This window comes from Pagrus pagrus (genome assembly GCF_965226575.1).
Source record: "Pagrus pagrus genome assembly, chromosome: 8".
Classification (NCBI taxonomy): domain Eukaryota; kingdom Metazoa; phylum Chordata; class Actinopteri; order Spariformes; family Sparidae; genus Pagrus; species Pagrus pagrus.
The window spans coordinates 21742179-21760371 of record NC_140192.1 but is presented as its reverse complement, the minus strand read 5'-3'; the positions used below and the strand labels follow the sequence as shown (position 1 = coordinate 21760371).

The 18193-nt window shown below is 41.8% G+C and overlaps 1 protein-coding gene across 2 annotated transcripts in view; it reads right to left on the bottom strand.

Annotated features, from left to right (window-relative positions):
• Positions 1–16927, bottom strand: part of sv2ca (synaptic vesicle glycoprotein 2Ca) — a 32026-nt gene extending 15099 nt beyond the window's left edge. Inside the window, exons 1-2 of one of the 2 annotated variants that reach the window (XM_084360770.1) lie at positions 16736–16927; positions 9706–10512 (exon numbers count right to left, since the gene is read on the bottom strand). In XM_084360770.1, coding sequence (XP_084216896.1) covers positions 9706–10303 — 598 coding nt within the window. In that variant the 5' untranslated portion in view covers positions 10304–10512; positions 16736–16927. The remainder of the gene's footprint in view (positions 1–9705; positions 10513–16735) is intronic. The other variant, XM_084360771.1, reaches the window with a different exon arrangement.
• Positions 16928–18193: the final 1266 nt, after the last annotated feature.

Sequence of the window (18193 nt, the reverse complement as noted above, 5' to 3'; positions counted from 1 at the left end):
GACTGAAAACAGGCTCTGATCAATGAGGAGACGAATGTGAACAGTAATACAGGGTGACTTCACAAAGGGCCCGCCGCTCTCTTCTAATCTCTTTCATCACAAATGGGATCAATGCTCCAACAAAACAGCATTGATTTCTCTCACTGATCATCATGATCCTGCTCGGGAGAGAGGAGCCTATTATTACTGCTTTAGTCTACATTGTATGTGGCATTGTGTGGTTAGGAGCCTTCATGGATACACAGTGTCTGCTGCACTCCAACTGGGTTTTTCTCTATTTAAAAATGTCACTTTTCTGTTTCTGGGGATTCTGTTCCAGACTAAAACACTGAATAGTTTACTAACTTGTGCTATAAATGTTTTGTCTTAATACATATCCAGTCACATGTAGACACTTAAACATAAAGTGTGTTTAGAGAGGATATTTGTATCCATAAATCCACCCAAAAAGAAGAGTGTAAGTGACAGTCATGTATGGAGTGATATGATTCAGCCGTAGGGACACTTTGTTCATCCCATTACAATAATCTTAATAGCAAGATGCATTTCCTCTCTGTAATATCTGCAGTCAGGTCTCCTCTCCTCTGCTGTGAGTAGATATCTGTTTGACTCTCTCGCTTCAGGGGTCAAAACCCGCCTATCTGTCACATTTGGCAGCCATCTAGATACTCGCTTGAAGGTGCCATAAATTCAATTCTAAATTTAACGCAAGTCATCAGTCTATGCACAGTTCATATTTGCTTCATTAAGAAATGGCTGGATATATGGTGCCCAGGCAAACACCCACTAGCCTCCCATTTAATTATCATGCACCCAAACATCCAGAGGCCTTTTCACTTAGTTTCAGCACTCAACTTTCCATAAAAACAATAAACTATTTTTTGTCACAACAGACGCTGGCACAAAACAGGAAAAGAAAGAACCTCTGAATTCTGCTACTTTAACGACCTTTTAAAAAAAAAAGTAATAACACTACTGAGTAATGAGTACAGCCCTGAAAGGACAGTCCATTACGTAATGAATTTATTGATGTTCCATCCGACTTGTTGCTCGGTGTCTCTGAGCATGATGTCAGCAGTGCCCGCACCAGCGAAAAGGGGGGACAGTGTACTGTGGTGCAGTATAATTCAAAAATAGCACAGACGTCCCGTAACATTATGAGGGTCTGTCTCATCACCAAAAGACTAATAGGTAGTTATTGTGGCATTAACCTGCCAAGTCAAAAAAATATTGTACATATTTAAACAGAAACTTGTACCTTTTGCCCCATGAGAGATTTCTTTCTAATTTTACTATGAGTCACACTCCACGTTCAGGGCAATGTCAGAGTGATACAGTCCTATTTTCTCAAACAAAGCCGTGACTACACTGCTGCAAAATCTAGTTTCAAAATTGTTCTCAGGAACAGTCACACTAAAGAAACAGACACACTGATGACACACATCTAAATGATGGTTTAAAGGTCCAGTGTGTAGGATTTAGTGGGATTTCAGAGGATCTATTCGCAGAAATGGGTACTAAGAACTGCTGTGTTTTTGTTCCCTAAGAATGAGTCCTTTATATCTACAGGAAGCAGACACAATATTTTTTTTTTCCCAGGATGGCAAAGGCATGACCTGCCCTACCCAGTCTCATACACTGACATTCTTACCCTAACCTGACCTTACCTAACCTAACCTAACCAACAAAGGCAACTAGTACTAGCCAGTCAGAGGTAAAGTAGACTTCACCTTCGTGGAAAAATTATTTTTCCAGCACTGACAGATGAAGGACAATTTTGTATTTGTATGATACTTTTGCCGTTAGTAGGGACAATAATGCCATAACATATGATAATTTGTTATGGCATAATATTTATTTATGAAATTATCTTAAGCTAATGGCCTTTAATGCAGAACAGACTTTGAGTCTTGTTGTCTTGGAACTTAATTTTGTTGTAGTAGACTATCACAGTTACATTTTTAAGCCCGTATGGAATTTTTGTCTCTAAAGGTAAGAGACAGCAGTGGTGGTGGAAGCCCTGAGTTCTGACTAAAACTGTTCTCAGCTGTTCTAAAAAGGTTCTCAGCTAAGAATTTAAATGTTATCCAGTGACTGGTGTGTTATTTGTTTCTTTGTTTGTTTTTATAAATAAAAGGATAAAATGTCTTGGGTCTTTAGTGTTTCTCTCAAATTTATTTCATTGTCTATAAAAATATTTGCAAAACATGTCCTTCTTCTTTGTGCTCCATGTGAAAAATATCACTGTAAGTCAATTCTGTTCATTAATCCACTTCAATCTAACAGTATGGCTGGTATAACATTTTACCCATGAGATGTTTCAATTTTTAATCAGACCGATGCTCACATGTCATTCAGTCAAAACTGAACACATTAGAAAAGACAAGGTTGGACCACAAGAGCTTCAACCAGAGTATTCTGATTAATTAAACCCATTCCCTAATTGCTATCATCCTGAACGGCCCTGTCATTGATTTAGTAGGGCGATAAATGTAGGTCCTTGCTCAGGCCTGCCAACTAAGGAGATGGATACAATAAATACACTTTCATGACCAAAAAGTTTATCTGAAACTGTCGAGGGAAATGTACACTTTTTGAGGCAACAGTTAGACATTAGAAGACTCCTTGTATGGATGAGACGTTTCACCATACGAGTCTGAAATGCAGTAGTGAATTGGGAACTGATGACCCTTATAGACTTATAGACTCTGAGCACCATCAGAAAATGACAGTGTGTCAGGAGACTTCTCAGGCAGAAGCTAAAGGTTTTGCCCCATGACACTCTGTTAAGATGTCAAAACACATCTCCAGGAATGGTTAACGTTCAGAATATAACAGCACTCTAAACACAAGACAAATCCCATGGAGTCTTATGAGAAGATATATGGAATAAATCATGGCTATAACCATACACACACACACACACACACACACAGGACCGAAGAGTAAATCTAATTCACAAAGTAAAATATTACAAATAGACGTAATCTTTTTTGGTGTAGCTAAACTAGCCGCGGGGGAACTAGATAGAGAAGGAAAGATAAAAGATGAAAATTTATACAGGAGTAAGCACAAATGCAGGCAAAAAAATATGTGAGCAGCAGAAGACAGAGCAAAAGCAACAAAGTGGGGGTGACAAAAGAGAGAAAAAAGTCGTGAAGGGGGGGAGTCCAGTAATTGCCAGATAGGATGAGAGAATGAGAGGGAAGAGGAGTAGAAAGGGAAGGCCCTGGTGCAGTGTTTTCTGTCCTGTCACATCCCGAGGAGCCCCCTGAGAGCCGTGGGAGCGCTGAGCTGCATCACGACCTCTTCTCTGATTTCATGCTTTGATGCTCTTCGCTCTTAGTGGTGCAAACTGTTTTCAGCGTGGCGCAAAACACCCGTCCTGTTTTATTCATAATGATGATACTATCATGCAAGAACGTGCCTGGTGCGTGCTACAATGTCACCAAATCTCTTCGGGTTTAACATTTTCTACTCCATCTCTCTGTTTCTCTCAATCTCTTCATTGCTACTTTGATCTTGTTTCATCTCCTCTCTCCTTCTCTCAGCTCTCCTCTCATTTTGTGCCTCTCCTCCCAACCTTTCCTCTATTTCTCTTTCTCTCAGCTTGTGTCCTCTCCTATTGCTTTCCAATTTCTTGGCTCGCTTCTCATTTCCTTTCCTCATTTCTCCCCTCTTCACTCCTGTTCCTCTTTTCTCTTCTGTGCGTCCCTCTCATTTATTTGCTTTAGTTTCCTCTTTGCTCCACTGTCAAGAGCTCCTTTACACTGAGCAGCGTGTAATCACATTTGTACTACATCGTGTCAGTTTGATCGGATTCATGCCTCCGTCTTCTGCCACCTCCGCAGAAAAAGAGATTGAAGCGTTTTTGTCATGTTTAAGTCATATCAGTGGGGGCAGGGTTTCAATGAAATCTATGTGAAAGTAACCTATTGTAGGGCTTAAAGTGCAGGGTTTAAAATGACTCACTCGTCATAACGCGTCAGTAATGATACAACCTTCATTACTTTAAGGACTGTGGATAATTCGCATGAAATATAGTGATGCTATGAACCCCTGATAAGAGCGAGCAGTTAGACACGGTTTACTTGTGGCTGATATTGCTGGTGGCAGCAGGTTTTGTCCATATGCGCGCCCAAACACACACACAATCAGTCCCGTCACACACTCCCACCTTCCTCTCCCACACACACATTCTCCCACACAATGTGGAGCTGCACTACTCAAGTGGTGTAATCTCCGCAGTGACGCTGCGATCTTACTGCAGTTTAGCCATGCTCAGCTGCCCCTGGACCACACAGCCCCACACAGCCTGCCAGCTGGCTCATACAGAGGGGGATAAAGAGAGGGAAGAGATGGGGAAAGAAAAGAGACAAAGAGGGAGACATACTGTAGAGATGGCGCTTGAGAGGAGACAGAGAGTGAAGCTGGGACACGAAGAAGCCCAAGAAAGAAAAAGGTATGAGAGATCAGAAGACAGGGAAGTGAGGATGAAAAGGAGAAGGGGATAAAGAGTGGATACAAGAGGGGAGAGGAGGGGAAAGTATCGGTGACAGAGAGGAGATAGGTGGATGTTAAAAGAAAACGAGGAGAGCCGAGTTGACAGAGTCAGAGAAATGGGGGGAGTCTCAGCAGGGAGGAGACAGCCTAAGAGAACAAATAAGTAATGATAGGGTGATGCGTTCCTATTGTCTGCTGCGTCTGAGATGATAACTGAGCCTCTCCCTCACATTGTTGGTGCACTGAATACCACCAATCTGCCACCTCCTTGCTCCCATCCACCCACACCTCTCTCCCCATTACTCCTCTCTAACTTGGCAATCTCTCTGCTTCGAAGCTGTCCCTCCTCCTCTCCTCTCCACTGTTCATCACACATATCGCATCTCACTGCGCTTGTTTTCGCTCCTGCTTCCTTCCCTCATCGTCCACTCTTCTTTACAGTATTTCACCCCATCCTACCCCAAACTCTCCATCCTTCATTCATATTTAACATTACAGATTCCTGCTAGATCTGGATACTGGTGGCACCAAAGTCAATTCTGTAATCTAATCAGTATTTCAGTCATCCATCCTATTCATGCCTTCGTGTTTTTTCATACTGCATTATCCCATTACGCTCAGCTCAGTCCGTGCAGCTTGCCTCTGTCTCCGCCTGTTATGTGGTTAATGGAGCTGCGCAATGCAACTATGATGGGAGTCCAGCTCAGGTGGAACTAACCAAACACCAAATGGCTATTTTCAAAACTACGTAATTTAAATGTTTTTCACAACGGGAGTTTTATTGAATTCATCATCTGAAAAAGTCTCATACTGGCAGTAATGAAGAGAACAGCTTCATCCCTTTTCCGTAAACCTGGTGACATTGTAACTTCACGAATATAATCCATTCCTGCCAACAACAAAAAAAAGACTTTCCTTTTCAAGAAACTGTGATTTTTTATTGCTTTTTTCTATGAACTTTTGTATGTCGCTGGAATGGGATATTAGCAAGAAATTTAGGAAATTATTTTTTAAAATGTTTGTGGCTACCAAACCGGCATTTTAAGCCAAAACGTGATCTTCTCCTACCCCTAACCAAGTGCTTTTTTTTTACATAAACCTACCAGAGCTACTGAAAAGAAACATGAAGAAACATTAAGAAATGTAAAGTTTCAATATATCAGTTGTTTGCAGAAACCTGCGTTGCCAACATTGATTCTGATGATTGGGTAGTGCTGACTGTATGTGATTCGCAGTGATTGGCAATTTCGTTCACCTGCTACCTTACCTGACACCCTTAATTAAGGATCCTTGCATTTGCCAATTCTAAACACCTGCCATTTTTCAAGTTTAGACACCGGGTTACTCAGGCAATCGGGGGAATATATTTACACACATTGTAGTAACCTGGATACTGTAAATCCACAGATCCTGTCAGTAATCAGATTGCTCCCTTACTTCTAGAAAATAATTTGTGTTCATTTAGTTTTAATCGTCATGATCTCTCCTTTCATCCTACAGTATTGGTCTGCCATCACAGTGATACAGTACGTTTGTCTAAAGTCTTTTTAATGCATGCATATCACGTGCCTGCTCCCACATAAAAAGCCATTTAGGAAAGTGGTTACTAATATATACAGTACATGGCCAAGAATCTGTCTTTTCTAATCCCAATAACTCAAGCTGTGCCTCTTGTATACAACCATATTTTAAAAAGAACCTGATTAAAGCAGAAAGTCAACAGTAATCTGCTTACTTCAGTGCATAGGAACACACCAAGTGAAGCGTGTCACCAGCAGGGTGCAACAAAGGCGGAACAACCCCTTCTGTGGAGCCACAACCGAACAGTATGAGTCACTAGTGCAACAACAACAAGAACATGATTCCTCACTGGCTTACCACCTGCTAAACTTGCAAATTGTGGTAAATTGAACACACAACCTAGCCACAAGTACCACTGCCAAAATTGAACCCAGGTCTGAGCATTTTTTGGATGGTGTAGTCCCTGTGTCCCTCATAACTATTTTTTTACCACCACCACCAGACCACCATAAAGAGGACATCTGCTTGCAAGGCTCTCACTGCAAAATAAGATACTAAAGGTTACAAGAAATACATGAAAAATGATACTGACTAAACAAATTCTTCCACAGATTGTGTTTATTACCGTTGTTTATTTCTACACATCAAGGCAATAAAATATTGCCATGGCACCTGTAAAACATCAGTTCACTTCATTTTGTCCGCTGTAATTAAGTGTAATTACTCTAGAAAACTCCAAATGGATACCAACAAGGTCATAGTAATCATGTAGGCTATGCTCAGACACACACACACACACACACACACACACACACACACACCAATCATGTTCACCTCAACAGGGAGGAGCCTTGGGGTAATCAGTGGGAGAAAGGAGAGGAGAATGGGGGAGGATGGCAGAAGAAAAGAGAGGCACATAGAGAATGGAGGGTGAGAGGGAGGGACAGGGGGTGAGGGATGGAGTCACGAACAAGAAGAAGCAGAGCATAGAGCATGAATGCCTGCAGGACTTTGCTTAGCTAGAGAGGCAGAAAAGAGTTTACATGGATACTTGCAAAGAGACAGAAAAATGAAGTGAAGGCAATGTGCATATACTTGTGAGGATTTAAAGACATTGTATGTAACATCTCAGAAATAAAGTGTTGAAAAATGACAAGACCAATGGTTTATATTTTGTTGAGTACCTACATCATCCCAAATGTTCCCAACTGTGTTAAACCCAGACAAAGCCGTTATTTTATTCAAGGTAATGGTGCATTTCATTTGGTCGCCTTGTAATGGCATCATATAACTTCTACCACCTCTAGTTGCTATGACATCCGGGGAAACACTGGAAACACCAGAGACATGTTCAATCTGAAAACGATTAACACCATTTTGCAATGGTTTCAAGTTAAAAGACATGTTTCCTCGAAACAGTTTGAGACAGTGTGCGACAAGCTTTGAGGTACATTTTGTCCTATTCAGTGGATGTGTCATAAAAACTATATTTTGTCAGGGCTGAACCAGTTACCTATGATACATCAGAGAGTGAGGAGGGAAGGAAGCTAGCTGGCCACTTTTGTTAACTAACATTTTTTTTTAATCTGCAGTGGTGGTTGTTTAACAATGAAGACAACAACTTTTTAGATCCAACGCTATTTCATGACGTCATCAAATTCCAGCCGCGACATTGTCGGCTGTTAATGTTTTTACCTTATGAGTCATCAAGACATAATGTCCTGGAGACACCTATTGTAGCGAGAACTACAACAGAGGCAGGTTTGAGTTCTTTGCCAGGTTTTTATACGTATATCTGTCTGTCTGTTTGTCTGAAGACAGAGATGAAGATGTTGTCAACGCAATAGTGTCACAACCGCGCAAGATGCAGTCACAAATGAAAATGTTGCAGCGTTGCAGCCGGTGTGATCCCATCGCAAGACGCTCTCTAATTTTGTTATCGTTTGATTGAGAGACAACAAGCAGTAGAAATTACATACGTTGCATTTAAGGTTGACAACCCCATACAGACATATATTAACAAACTTTTTCTATAATGTCTAAATAATACAACAGGTCTGAGCATAAGTACTGTATATTTACACTTCCAAGCTAAGAAATCTATGTTTTTATTATCATTCAAATGCAATTAAGAATTCATCATTTATATTTGTTATCTGCAACGGACAAATAACCAAATGTGCATTATAAAAAATTTTTCCAAATGGTGTCATTGTTGGCACCACTGTTGTAAAGACAATTGGATATATTCTGTTCTCCTCAGGGTTGCAAATGACAACAACACAGGACAAAACATGAGTTTACTCAATCATTTAGTCTATAATAAAATGGATCGCCAGTTAACCTTCCTTTAACGGGTTGACCGCGGGCCCAGTGGTGGACAAAATTGCATAGTGATAGCGAGGTTTATGGGCCCGATGTAAACACCGATGGTTTCATTATATATTCTATATCCATCACATTTTGTAAATTTACTTTATAATGATACACTGAAGCAGAAATCTTGTCTATTGCCATAGAGCCTGCCATATCAATTTTGCATCGCATGTTGCGGTGCAGTTGATGTATTGTCATGTCTCACTGTGGCAGTTACTATCTAAGGTCTGTGTGCCTGAATTAATGTCCTCGCCACTCTGGTACTGACACAGTGAGTCAGCCCCCTGTACACAGCTCTATGTTGATGGATTATACACCTGCAGCCATTGGGACTGCAGGGACTCCTGCTCAACACACAGAGCACACAGGGAATACTAGCTACTCTCTTAATCCTGACACGGAGACCAGTGGACCGAAACACCTCATCTATGTGAAACATTTAGGATAAAGTGTGACATGTATAGTACAAAGACACACCAAACTTATCTTTTAAGAAAAAAATATGTAGAAGGTACTACTAATTCAACCATTAATTGAATCTAGTTAAAATATCCAGATAAAAGTCTACAGAATACCATTCACTATGTTGAATGCCCTGTGTTTGCAACTTTATATCCAAGTACAGGCAGCCAGACTACCAGAAAATGAAGTTTTCACAGGGAAGCTGTTTGCTAGCTTGTGTTGCCATTCTACCTGCTTAGTCATCCGTCGTACTCATGAGAAAATTTCCTTATATCGGGATGTTTCTTTGTAAGTAAAAATGTAGTTGATGATCATGGCATGGGGAGTTTTGATAAGTTACTGTAAGGGTCCCTCTACTGATTCAGTCTGTGTTCTGCCACAGATTTATGGAACTTGTGAGGGACAGAATAAATACATCCGTGCAGCATAGGTCCAGGTTTCCTGATCTTTAGGCCCTTGAATGGGTCTAGCTACAAAAGCAATGGATCCTAAATTTCCCATAATGCAAGTGGATAATGTATTTTTATTATAACCCTTGTGACATCATTAGGGTTAGAGCCACTGAAGACATTATTTCAGTTCATGTGGGATGCATAGCCATACTGTGCATAGACATATTGTAATTATGATGTGTTTGGCCACATGGTGTTGTCCCACAATGGAATATACAACAGAATGAAAGGTCTATAATCAAGTCTAGATAAATATCCTTGGTAAACATAAGATAGAGTCATGAGAAAATGATGCAATATAATTAATATCAAAGGAATTGCATCCTTTCCTATGATAAAGTAGATGCATGCACACATGCACCAAAACTCAAACACACACCACGTCCCTTACCTAGCCATCCCGAGCTGGAGTTCGGCACACACATGTCTGTCTCTGCGCTGGGCAGCACAAAGCCCACCACGAACACCTCCACCCCGTCTGACATGAGTGCCAGGCCTAGTACCAGGAAGAGTTGCCACTGGAACCTCCCGTGGCCACACTCCTGGATGATCAGCTCGTATTGTTGGGCCAGCTCCTCCTCATCAGCCTGTCGCTCCTCCTCCAGCCCCTTACGGTCCCTTGTGGCGTCTGACATTGGTTGCCCCAGCGCCACCTGGCCATCCTTATGCTTCTTGTCTCCCGCTGAGGGGATCCCCTGGTACTCGCCCTCGTAGATTTCATCCTCATCATCGTGGCCCTCTGTGGCATCACTGGAGCCCTCCTCATTGTCATGGTATCTTTCTCCGTCCTGCCTCGGGGGGTTTCGGTAGAAATCCTCATCTTCATCCTCCTCATCCTGGAATCGGCTGTAGTTGCGGTGGGACGAGTACTCATCTGTGGCGCGGTCCACCGCCTTGACGACTTTCTTGGCTGCATGCCGCTTGGCCTCCTTGACCATGTCCTTGGCCCCCTTAGCCAAGGAAGTCCTGTTATTGTAAGTGTCCTCCATTGTGGCTCCACCGGTAGGTCTTCACGGGGGGTTCAGAGGATACTTAGAAGAAAGAGGGAACAGGGGCAAGAGGAGTGAGTATAAGCTGGCACGAGAGTTGCAGGAATGGTGAGATCAGTGGGTCTCAAGATGCAGCAGGGTAGAAAACTCTTGAGTCTGCAGTCACCACAGGAGATAACCCACAATGGCTGTGGCAATCATCGGCCAGGCTGAGAGAGGTGGGGGGAGGGTAACAGACAGATAGATAAAAAGAGAGAGAGAGAGAGAGAGAGTACAAGCAGGAGGGACAGGGGAAACATCAGAGAGAAAAGAGGGAGAAAGTAAAAGAGAAGGAGATGTTCATCAGATAGTGCCCGTAACTCATGTCTCCCCCGCTACATTCGTAACTACCCGAGACTAACAGGTGACACCCCACTGACAGCATATACCCTCTTTAATCATTCAGTCGCCATTCTCCCAGGTCTTTTAATCATTCGGAGTGATGTGAGGAAAAAGGCTTTGGCTGTACAGCTCTCAGTTTTTATTCAAAATGAATAGTCAGTTTCCAGGGGCACTGTCCTTCCTCTATATTTCATGAGTTGGACTTGATACGAGCATTTTAAATAGAGATGCTGAATCTGCTGACTCATAATCAGCTCTGAGGAACAGGAGCTAATAAACAAGGCTCTGCCCGGAATCAATTTGCCCCCAATAAAGAGCTATAATGGGAGTGACGATCCAACCAGAACGCCACTGTCATATTTAATCCATGCAAAGACGGGAGGAAAGGAGAACTGGTCATGAGTGGATAGGTAAATGAATGCACACACACACAGGCACATGGTAGAAACACACACTTACACAATAGCTATTCTCTAAGGCCCCTGATCTTGCGTAGTCAGGAGTTTTCAACACATTAAATGGGTCATACATACTTGCCAGACGCACAGATTAATAAACACACACAAAAACCCTCACACACCCAAACATGCCATGCACATATGTGAGTGCACGCTCACAGCGTGGATAGGGAAGCCCGTTCCAATCTTGGCAGGCCGGTGCTGATGGAAGGGAGACCCCAGCCTAGCAGTGCAAATGATGTAGCATGATTTTCAAGTGAGTGTTCAAACTGTGATTCACAATTCATCATCACATTGCCTCCACAGGCTCACCCTGGCTTGTGTATTCTATAAGTTGTCATAGAACAGAGTAATGACCATTATTAAAACAAAAAAAGATTGCGAAATGTACTAAGTTAATTGTTCATTTGGGATTTCTGGATAAAATAGAGTAGGGTGGAGATGGTCCAGAGCTTACCAGTGTGTGTGTGTGTGTGTGTGTGTGTGTGTGTGTGTGGTCAGAGCTGTGTGCGGTTCCCGTGTGTCTAGGAGCTGCTCACCACAGCCTCTAATGAACACTGAAGCCTTGTCATGAGGACACAAATCACAGGGCCAGCTCCAGCTCCCATAATGCAATTTTACTGGGCAAAATGACACTGCTGATTCAAGGTGACTCTACTAATCCCTTTTGGCTCATTGGATGACTTCTGTGCTTATGAGCACACTCCTTTACACATGGACCGATAATTTTTCAATACCTCCATTGACACCCGTGGTTCCTCAGATATTGTTATAAGGATGATTCATACGGACAGCTTTTTTAGCAATCTGTTTGTTTCCCTCGTCCAAATGCAACTGATCGCATCATTAGTGAGGTGCACATTGCAAGGTGTTAACTTTTCATCTCTTTTACTCTCATTGTCCTGTATATTAACAACCAGGACAGAGGACTGCTATCCTGCATAAATATTGAATAGTACAATAGTATTCTGAGTCTCAAAACAATTCTTCTTGAGTGTTGAACATTTTAGCTTCTTGTCATGTGTGGAACTTCTTTATGAAATTGATATGTTTCCCCTTACCTGAAGTGTTATTTATCCATCTAGATTGTTTTGGTATGAGTTGCAAAGCTTTGGAGCTATCAACCATTGAGCATGTCAGCCTTCTCACAGATATGAACTAAATAGGGTTGACCTGGGTTGTGGTGCTAAAAGCGCTCAAAAATGATGTCTGAAAAACTCAACAGCAATGTCTTGTTCAAGAAATCATAACCCACAGACCATGGCCTCCTCCTTGGCTGGGCTTTGTTAGCTTAGTTAGCTAGCCTTTCTTCCATGAAACTGGTCACAACAAGGTCTGTGGATTGACTGGTTCATGAATCTGGAAAGAGACATTGCTGTTGTGCTTTTCATAAGTATTTTTTGGCGCTGTTGCCCACCACAAGTCCAGTGTCATCTAGCTTTTACAGCAAATATCGTTTAACTCACACCAAAACGATCTAGATCGATAAATAGCTCTACCTGTAAGAGGGAAAATATGTGTTTTGATTTTAGGGTAAACTGTCCCTTTTAAAGAAAAAAAACAATTTTGAATGCCTCAGTAGACTAACAACCTTCCAGGAGAGTTGGAGTCAAAGTTGTCACTGAACTGATGCTTTTTATTGGTTCGGGATCAGGTCACATTGGCTTTCACTTATTTTTACTTAAAATGAGCATGCACACGTACTCACAGCAGCAAAAGGGGATGTATCCTGGTGGAGCCTGCCTGTCAGAGAACCAATGGACTGTGTGGTGAGGCCCCCTGTCAGTTGTGATGAAGCTCAGAGGACACCTGAGCACACAGATGACCCACCTCACCTGACCGCGGCTGACAAGACCCTGACAGCGCAGACAGCCCGAGCAATGGGAGCAATCGCAATCAAACTGGGCAACCACCAACACTCCCAAACAAACCACTTACTGCGTTTCATGATATATTTCTACTGATAACAAATCAGCCTGTGCGGAGGAAATGTATTGGAACATAAAGAAGCTGAATCTATACACTGTCCCAGGGACTGACTGTTCTCTAAAATGAACCATGTGAGGATGGCTGAAAATAGGCCTTGCTCTGGCAATACCCCCTGTCTGCATGATGGATAGCGACCCTGCTTTCCTTCAACCACTTTAGAATACTAAAAAAATCACTAGGTCAAGCATCACTTGGCCCCAAATTCCCACGTGCATGTACATAAAGGCAAATGATGAGATAAGAGTTGCACAGGAGTTTTGGCTTTAAATCCAACAAAGGGTAAGCAATTTGGGGAAGTTAAAAAAATAAAATAAAATCAATATCAAGAGTATTTGACCAACTAAAAACAGTTTAAAGAGACCCTTCTGTGGCTTATAATGAATCATTAGCCAAAAGTATCACAGTGATGACGCTGCCAATAAACATTTAGAGAAAAAAGACTTGAATAATCACACGACTGTAATAATGGCAGTGGTAACGAACAAGCTTGGTCAGAGGAACTTAAAACATAATGAAGCAATCGTCAGCACAGTTAGGGTTTCCTACAAGCAATGCACTTTGTCAAAAGGATTGATGTTCGTAACAATCTACCTCGAGTTCAGCAGATACCAACCAGATTGATACGGGCAGGCAGGTTGTTAGAATAAGGAGTAGAAAATCAATACTAGTCCTACAATTTCAGGTTGCTTGACCCATAACTGCTGGAGGAGACAAATACTTTATATTTTTCATGAGAACTTGAAGGAAAATCAATCGTGCCTTTTTTTGGCTGAGTGCAGTCCAGTAGTCCAGACACTGGCCCTTACACAGTACCAAAAAAAAAGTAATGACGCAAAACAACGAGGGCAGCAGAGGGCTTCTCTTTTTTTTTATACACTACAACAATAATGATTGCAATAAATTGTTATGATATACTCTACGCACCATGGTTGCATCTTAAATAAATGCTTTCTGAAGTGGCACTTGTTTTGCCTTTCTTGCATGTTTTTATATATCATGTGCATTATAAAGTTTCACAGTTACATGAACCACAAACACTTTCCATCTCAGTCAGGTTTGACTTGTCAGTGTCCTGCCCTTTCAAAGACACGTGCAAGCACAGTGGCTCGACGGCTGGTTTGTTCTATTAGCATCAGAAAGAGCAGGTCCAATCTCTAAGTGGGCAGAGCCGCATGTAATCCCATCAAAACGGAGAGCCCATGACCTCATCTGGAAGGCAGAGAGGCACAGCCAGCCCGGGACGTCTTCCGTTAGGAGATTTCATCAAACACTGATGCCATTACTGACTGAGTGGAGGAGCAGTGAGAGGACGAGGGGGGGTGGGGGGTATATGACAAGAATTAATAATAGAATAAATGGAGGCCGGGAAAAGAATCTCAAGCGAGGAAGAACATTTTTTTTGTTTTGCAATTGGTTCCACATCTTTGAAAGAACCTAAACCTCAACTTTCACCTCTCTTCGAGAGTCAGAGCTCCACCACTGGAGATAAAAACTTCAAAGGCAGAGCTGATTGCAAGCCACGCTGATGTTACATCATAGATTCATTAAGCAGTTGCACCAAGTTGACTTCTGCCTTTCCCACCATTACGAGCTGACATTATGTATGTTACGACTGACTTTAATCACTTCCTTGCCCATCTTAGCTTAGGGGAATAAGAGAATTCCTCTCTGTTAATTTTAATATTATGAATCTTAACACTTAATATTAAAGGATACAGAATGCATGTCTTCAGAAGTGCTTGAAGCACTAAGTATCTATTTGAATCATACAGTGCAGGCAGAAAGAAAACATATTTCGTTGTGGGTCGCAAAAAAACATTTGCCATCCCACCCTGAAGATTTACAGAGAGTAAAGTGTGTCGGCTCCTTTGCTTTTTTGAGTCATGCTGACGTCTGTTTGATCTTCTTTGTAAACATATGGTCTCCCCTCCTAGCCAGAGCTCATTGCTGTCACAATACAGTGCTTACATAGCAGATACAAAACATAATGTGCCACCACCACTGTCTGGTGCAGACCTTACTTTTGTTGCAATGACGCAATAACACCGATTGTTCGGCAAGGGGTGCAAAATGCACAATTACTGGTGATGTTTTTTTTACAATCATTTTTTTCATTTTGTCAAACTGTTTCATGTGATAAATGGTTGGTGTGCCTTAAAATGCAGAAAGGTTGTAAGAATGTACAGAAAAAACGCCATCCTCAGTCCCTTTCAGATTGGAAATAGTGCTCTCTCATTCTTGCAGATATGAGGATGACAAGAGGATTCTTGAGTGTAACCTAAACGATGCTGTTGGGTTTAACAAAAATAAAATAATGACAAATCTGTTGAGTCACTATTTCCCTGTATGTCAACAAAATGTGTAGACAGAATCGTTTTATGAATCTCTCATATCGACTACATTGTTGACACAGCGTTGTACTTTGAGTCCTGTCTTCCTTTCGAGATTGAAACCCTGGAATATAAAATGTCTTCCTCGCTTGGCTAATGCTGCATAAACTTTGAGAAAACTAACAAAATTACAGGTCAGTGAATGCTTGAGACGGAGATGTCATTGGATGCAGATGGGGGGCTTTCTGAATTACAATGAGAGTCTTGTTTACCGTGGCAGAAAAAACCCTACATCAACTTGGAAATCAATGAGAAGTGTGCAAAAGGAATTAATTCTGCAACCTGCAATCACTTTTTCCCTGATGGGCGCCTTCAGTGTTAACCCAGCAGGACTACTACTACAGCAGCCTTCAGATTGCAAACAAAGCACTTTGCCACAGATTTCCAGTTCACCGGCTGTGTGCCTGTCAATCGCTCGCTGCCTCTCGAGGTGCAATTCACGGATGAGTCAGTTGCCTGTTCCCGCATCCTCTCCTCTGCTTTGGCGGCAGTGCGGAGTGCTTTAACTGCCCCAGGGCTGGTGGCTGGATTGCACTACAGCATGCACAGTCCACAGCCAACAACCCAAAAGCCTGCTCATGCTAAGGACAAGTAGCCTATTTCTTAAAAAAAACACATGCAGGTGAATAAAAAGATGAGTTTATGTCAGTGATTATTATAAACCAAACAACCAGTTATGGGTTATAAACAAGATTTCAAGTAATCCATCAACATAGAGCTTACTCATGTCGCTTAAACCAGATATCTTAAACCACGATGGAGAAAAATAATTTACTGTGTCACTTTTAGATACTGAATTAATTAAATTCCACAACTGGTACAACAACTGGAGCCGAAACTCTACTACATTCCTAGTTTTAAGAGGCAATTCTTACGCTTGTTGCCTACTTTCACTTAATGATGCCGATTTCTCTACTTTTACAGGAGGCATATGGAGCCTAATTTAATGCACCCACAGAAAAAAAAAACCCACACATGCCCGGAAACCATCCTAACTTTTAACAGATGATACATCAACTTATGAATAAATAATGAAGTATTACCATCTCCCAGCTTAGAGTTTAAAATGTTCTTTGGAAAGATGCCTATAAATGAACTTGTAAGTCCTGATGTAGCAGATCATAAAAACGTTTATTGAAAAACACAATTTTTTCCTAACTCGTTAAGTGTTGCACAGTCTGCATGTTCTCGGGGAAAAAGTAGTAATTACTTACCGTCATTTATGGCGAGAAGAGTGGACTGAGCTGATAGTAACCCATTGCATCAGACTTCGCTTTCGCTTTCGCTTTGTGGGGAAAAAATATCTTGTGGGTTTGGTTTTTTTTTCTTTAACTGTAGAAAAAGATCAGAGGTAATTGCCAGCGCACGACAGAGTGGTGGGGTTTTTTTTCCCGATGCAGTCCTCCCTCGCTGCAGTACTTCAGGGAAGGAGAGAGCGAGAGAGAGGTGGCGGTAGGAGAGAGGGAGGGAGGGAGAGAGGGAGGGGGGAGAGAGTCAGAGGGGCCGGTGTAATCAATAATTGTACTTCATTGAGTGATGCGGGTAATTCCGTCTGATGGAACAATCTAGTTAGGTGGCTGAATGACGCGAAACACCGCGACGCATGAATGCTAAACAGATAAGAAAGGTCTAAATTTAAACAGGCTACAGTCGGTGCTTTTGTCCATTCACTATGAGTGTGTGTGAACGTGAATAATGAGTATTGCCTTTAGTGTATAAGGTGGTTAGTGCATGATAAAGTGGCATGGGGGTTCTGCTTGGGGCCAAAAGTTGTCCGTTGGTGCACAAATTGCTGCTTAGTCGGAAAGTTTGCGAGCTGCAGGTCTAAATGCTGTAAATACGATGATTCGTCTTTTTTTTTTTTTGTAACTCAGTGCGTTCAGTTCTCTGTTTTTATGTTCAACCATAACCGCTTTCATAAAAGTAGACCTGTCTGGGAGCTCACCTTCACATCCACAGTCCGCTCTGCAGCCGCACGTTGCGTAACGGCGACCGTCTCTGTCCATGGTGCTGACCGACACCTGAGCGCTTCAGCTGCATCGGGGCTCCAGGTTTGAGTGCTGATGCCACAGAGATGATCCCACTTGTCGTCCACATTCTGTAAATATCCAGGTGCAAATTTGAATTTTGGTGCATATTTTAAAAATAACAAGCTTCCATCTGCAGTCTTATTATAATTTTCCTTTCATATTTTATTCATACATTTTTAGTTTATAGACAAAAAATAACTCTGTAGCCTTATTTTTAAACATTGTCATCAATGTATTTCCATTTCATTGAGCCTGTGCTCCACACGTTTACTCAGTGTTTCCTCTACATTCATTCAGGAGTGGTGGGCCACCACAGTAAAAGCATTACCACCACAGCAAGATAAAATGGGAAATCCTACACAACAAAACAAAAAAGAAAACACAAAAGAAGCATAAGGCTCTAAGTATAGAAGTAGCCCTTTTAATCACGATCAAATAACCAAATATGAGCAATATTAGTGGTGCAATCAGTTACAGTACTAGAACATAAACTAACATCAAAAGGGATGGTTATGGGACACGTACTAAAAATTCCCCCCGCCACCACTGCTACAAAACAATTACAGAGAAAAAAACTGTCATAGGAAATCACATGTCAGAAGAAATGGATTTCCCATTAGATAAGAAAATGAAGTGAGTGTT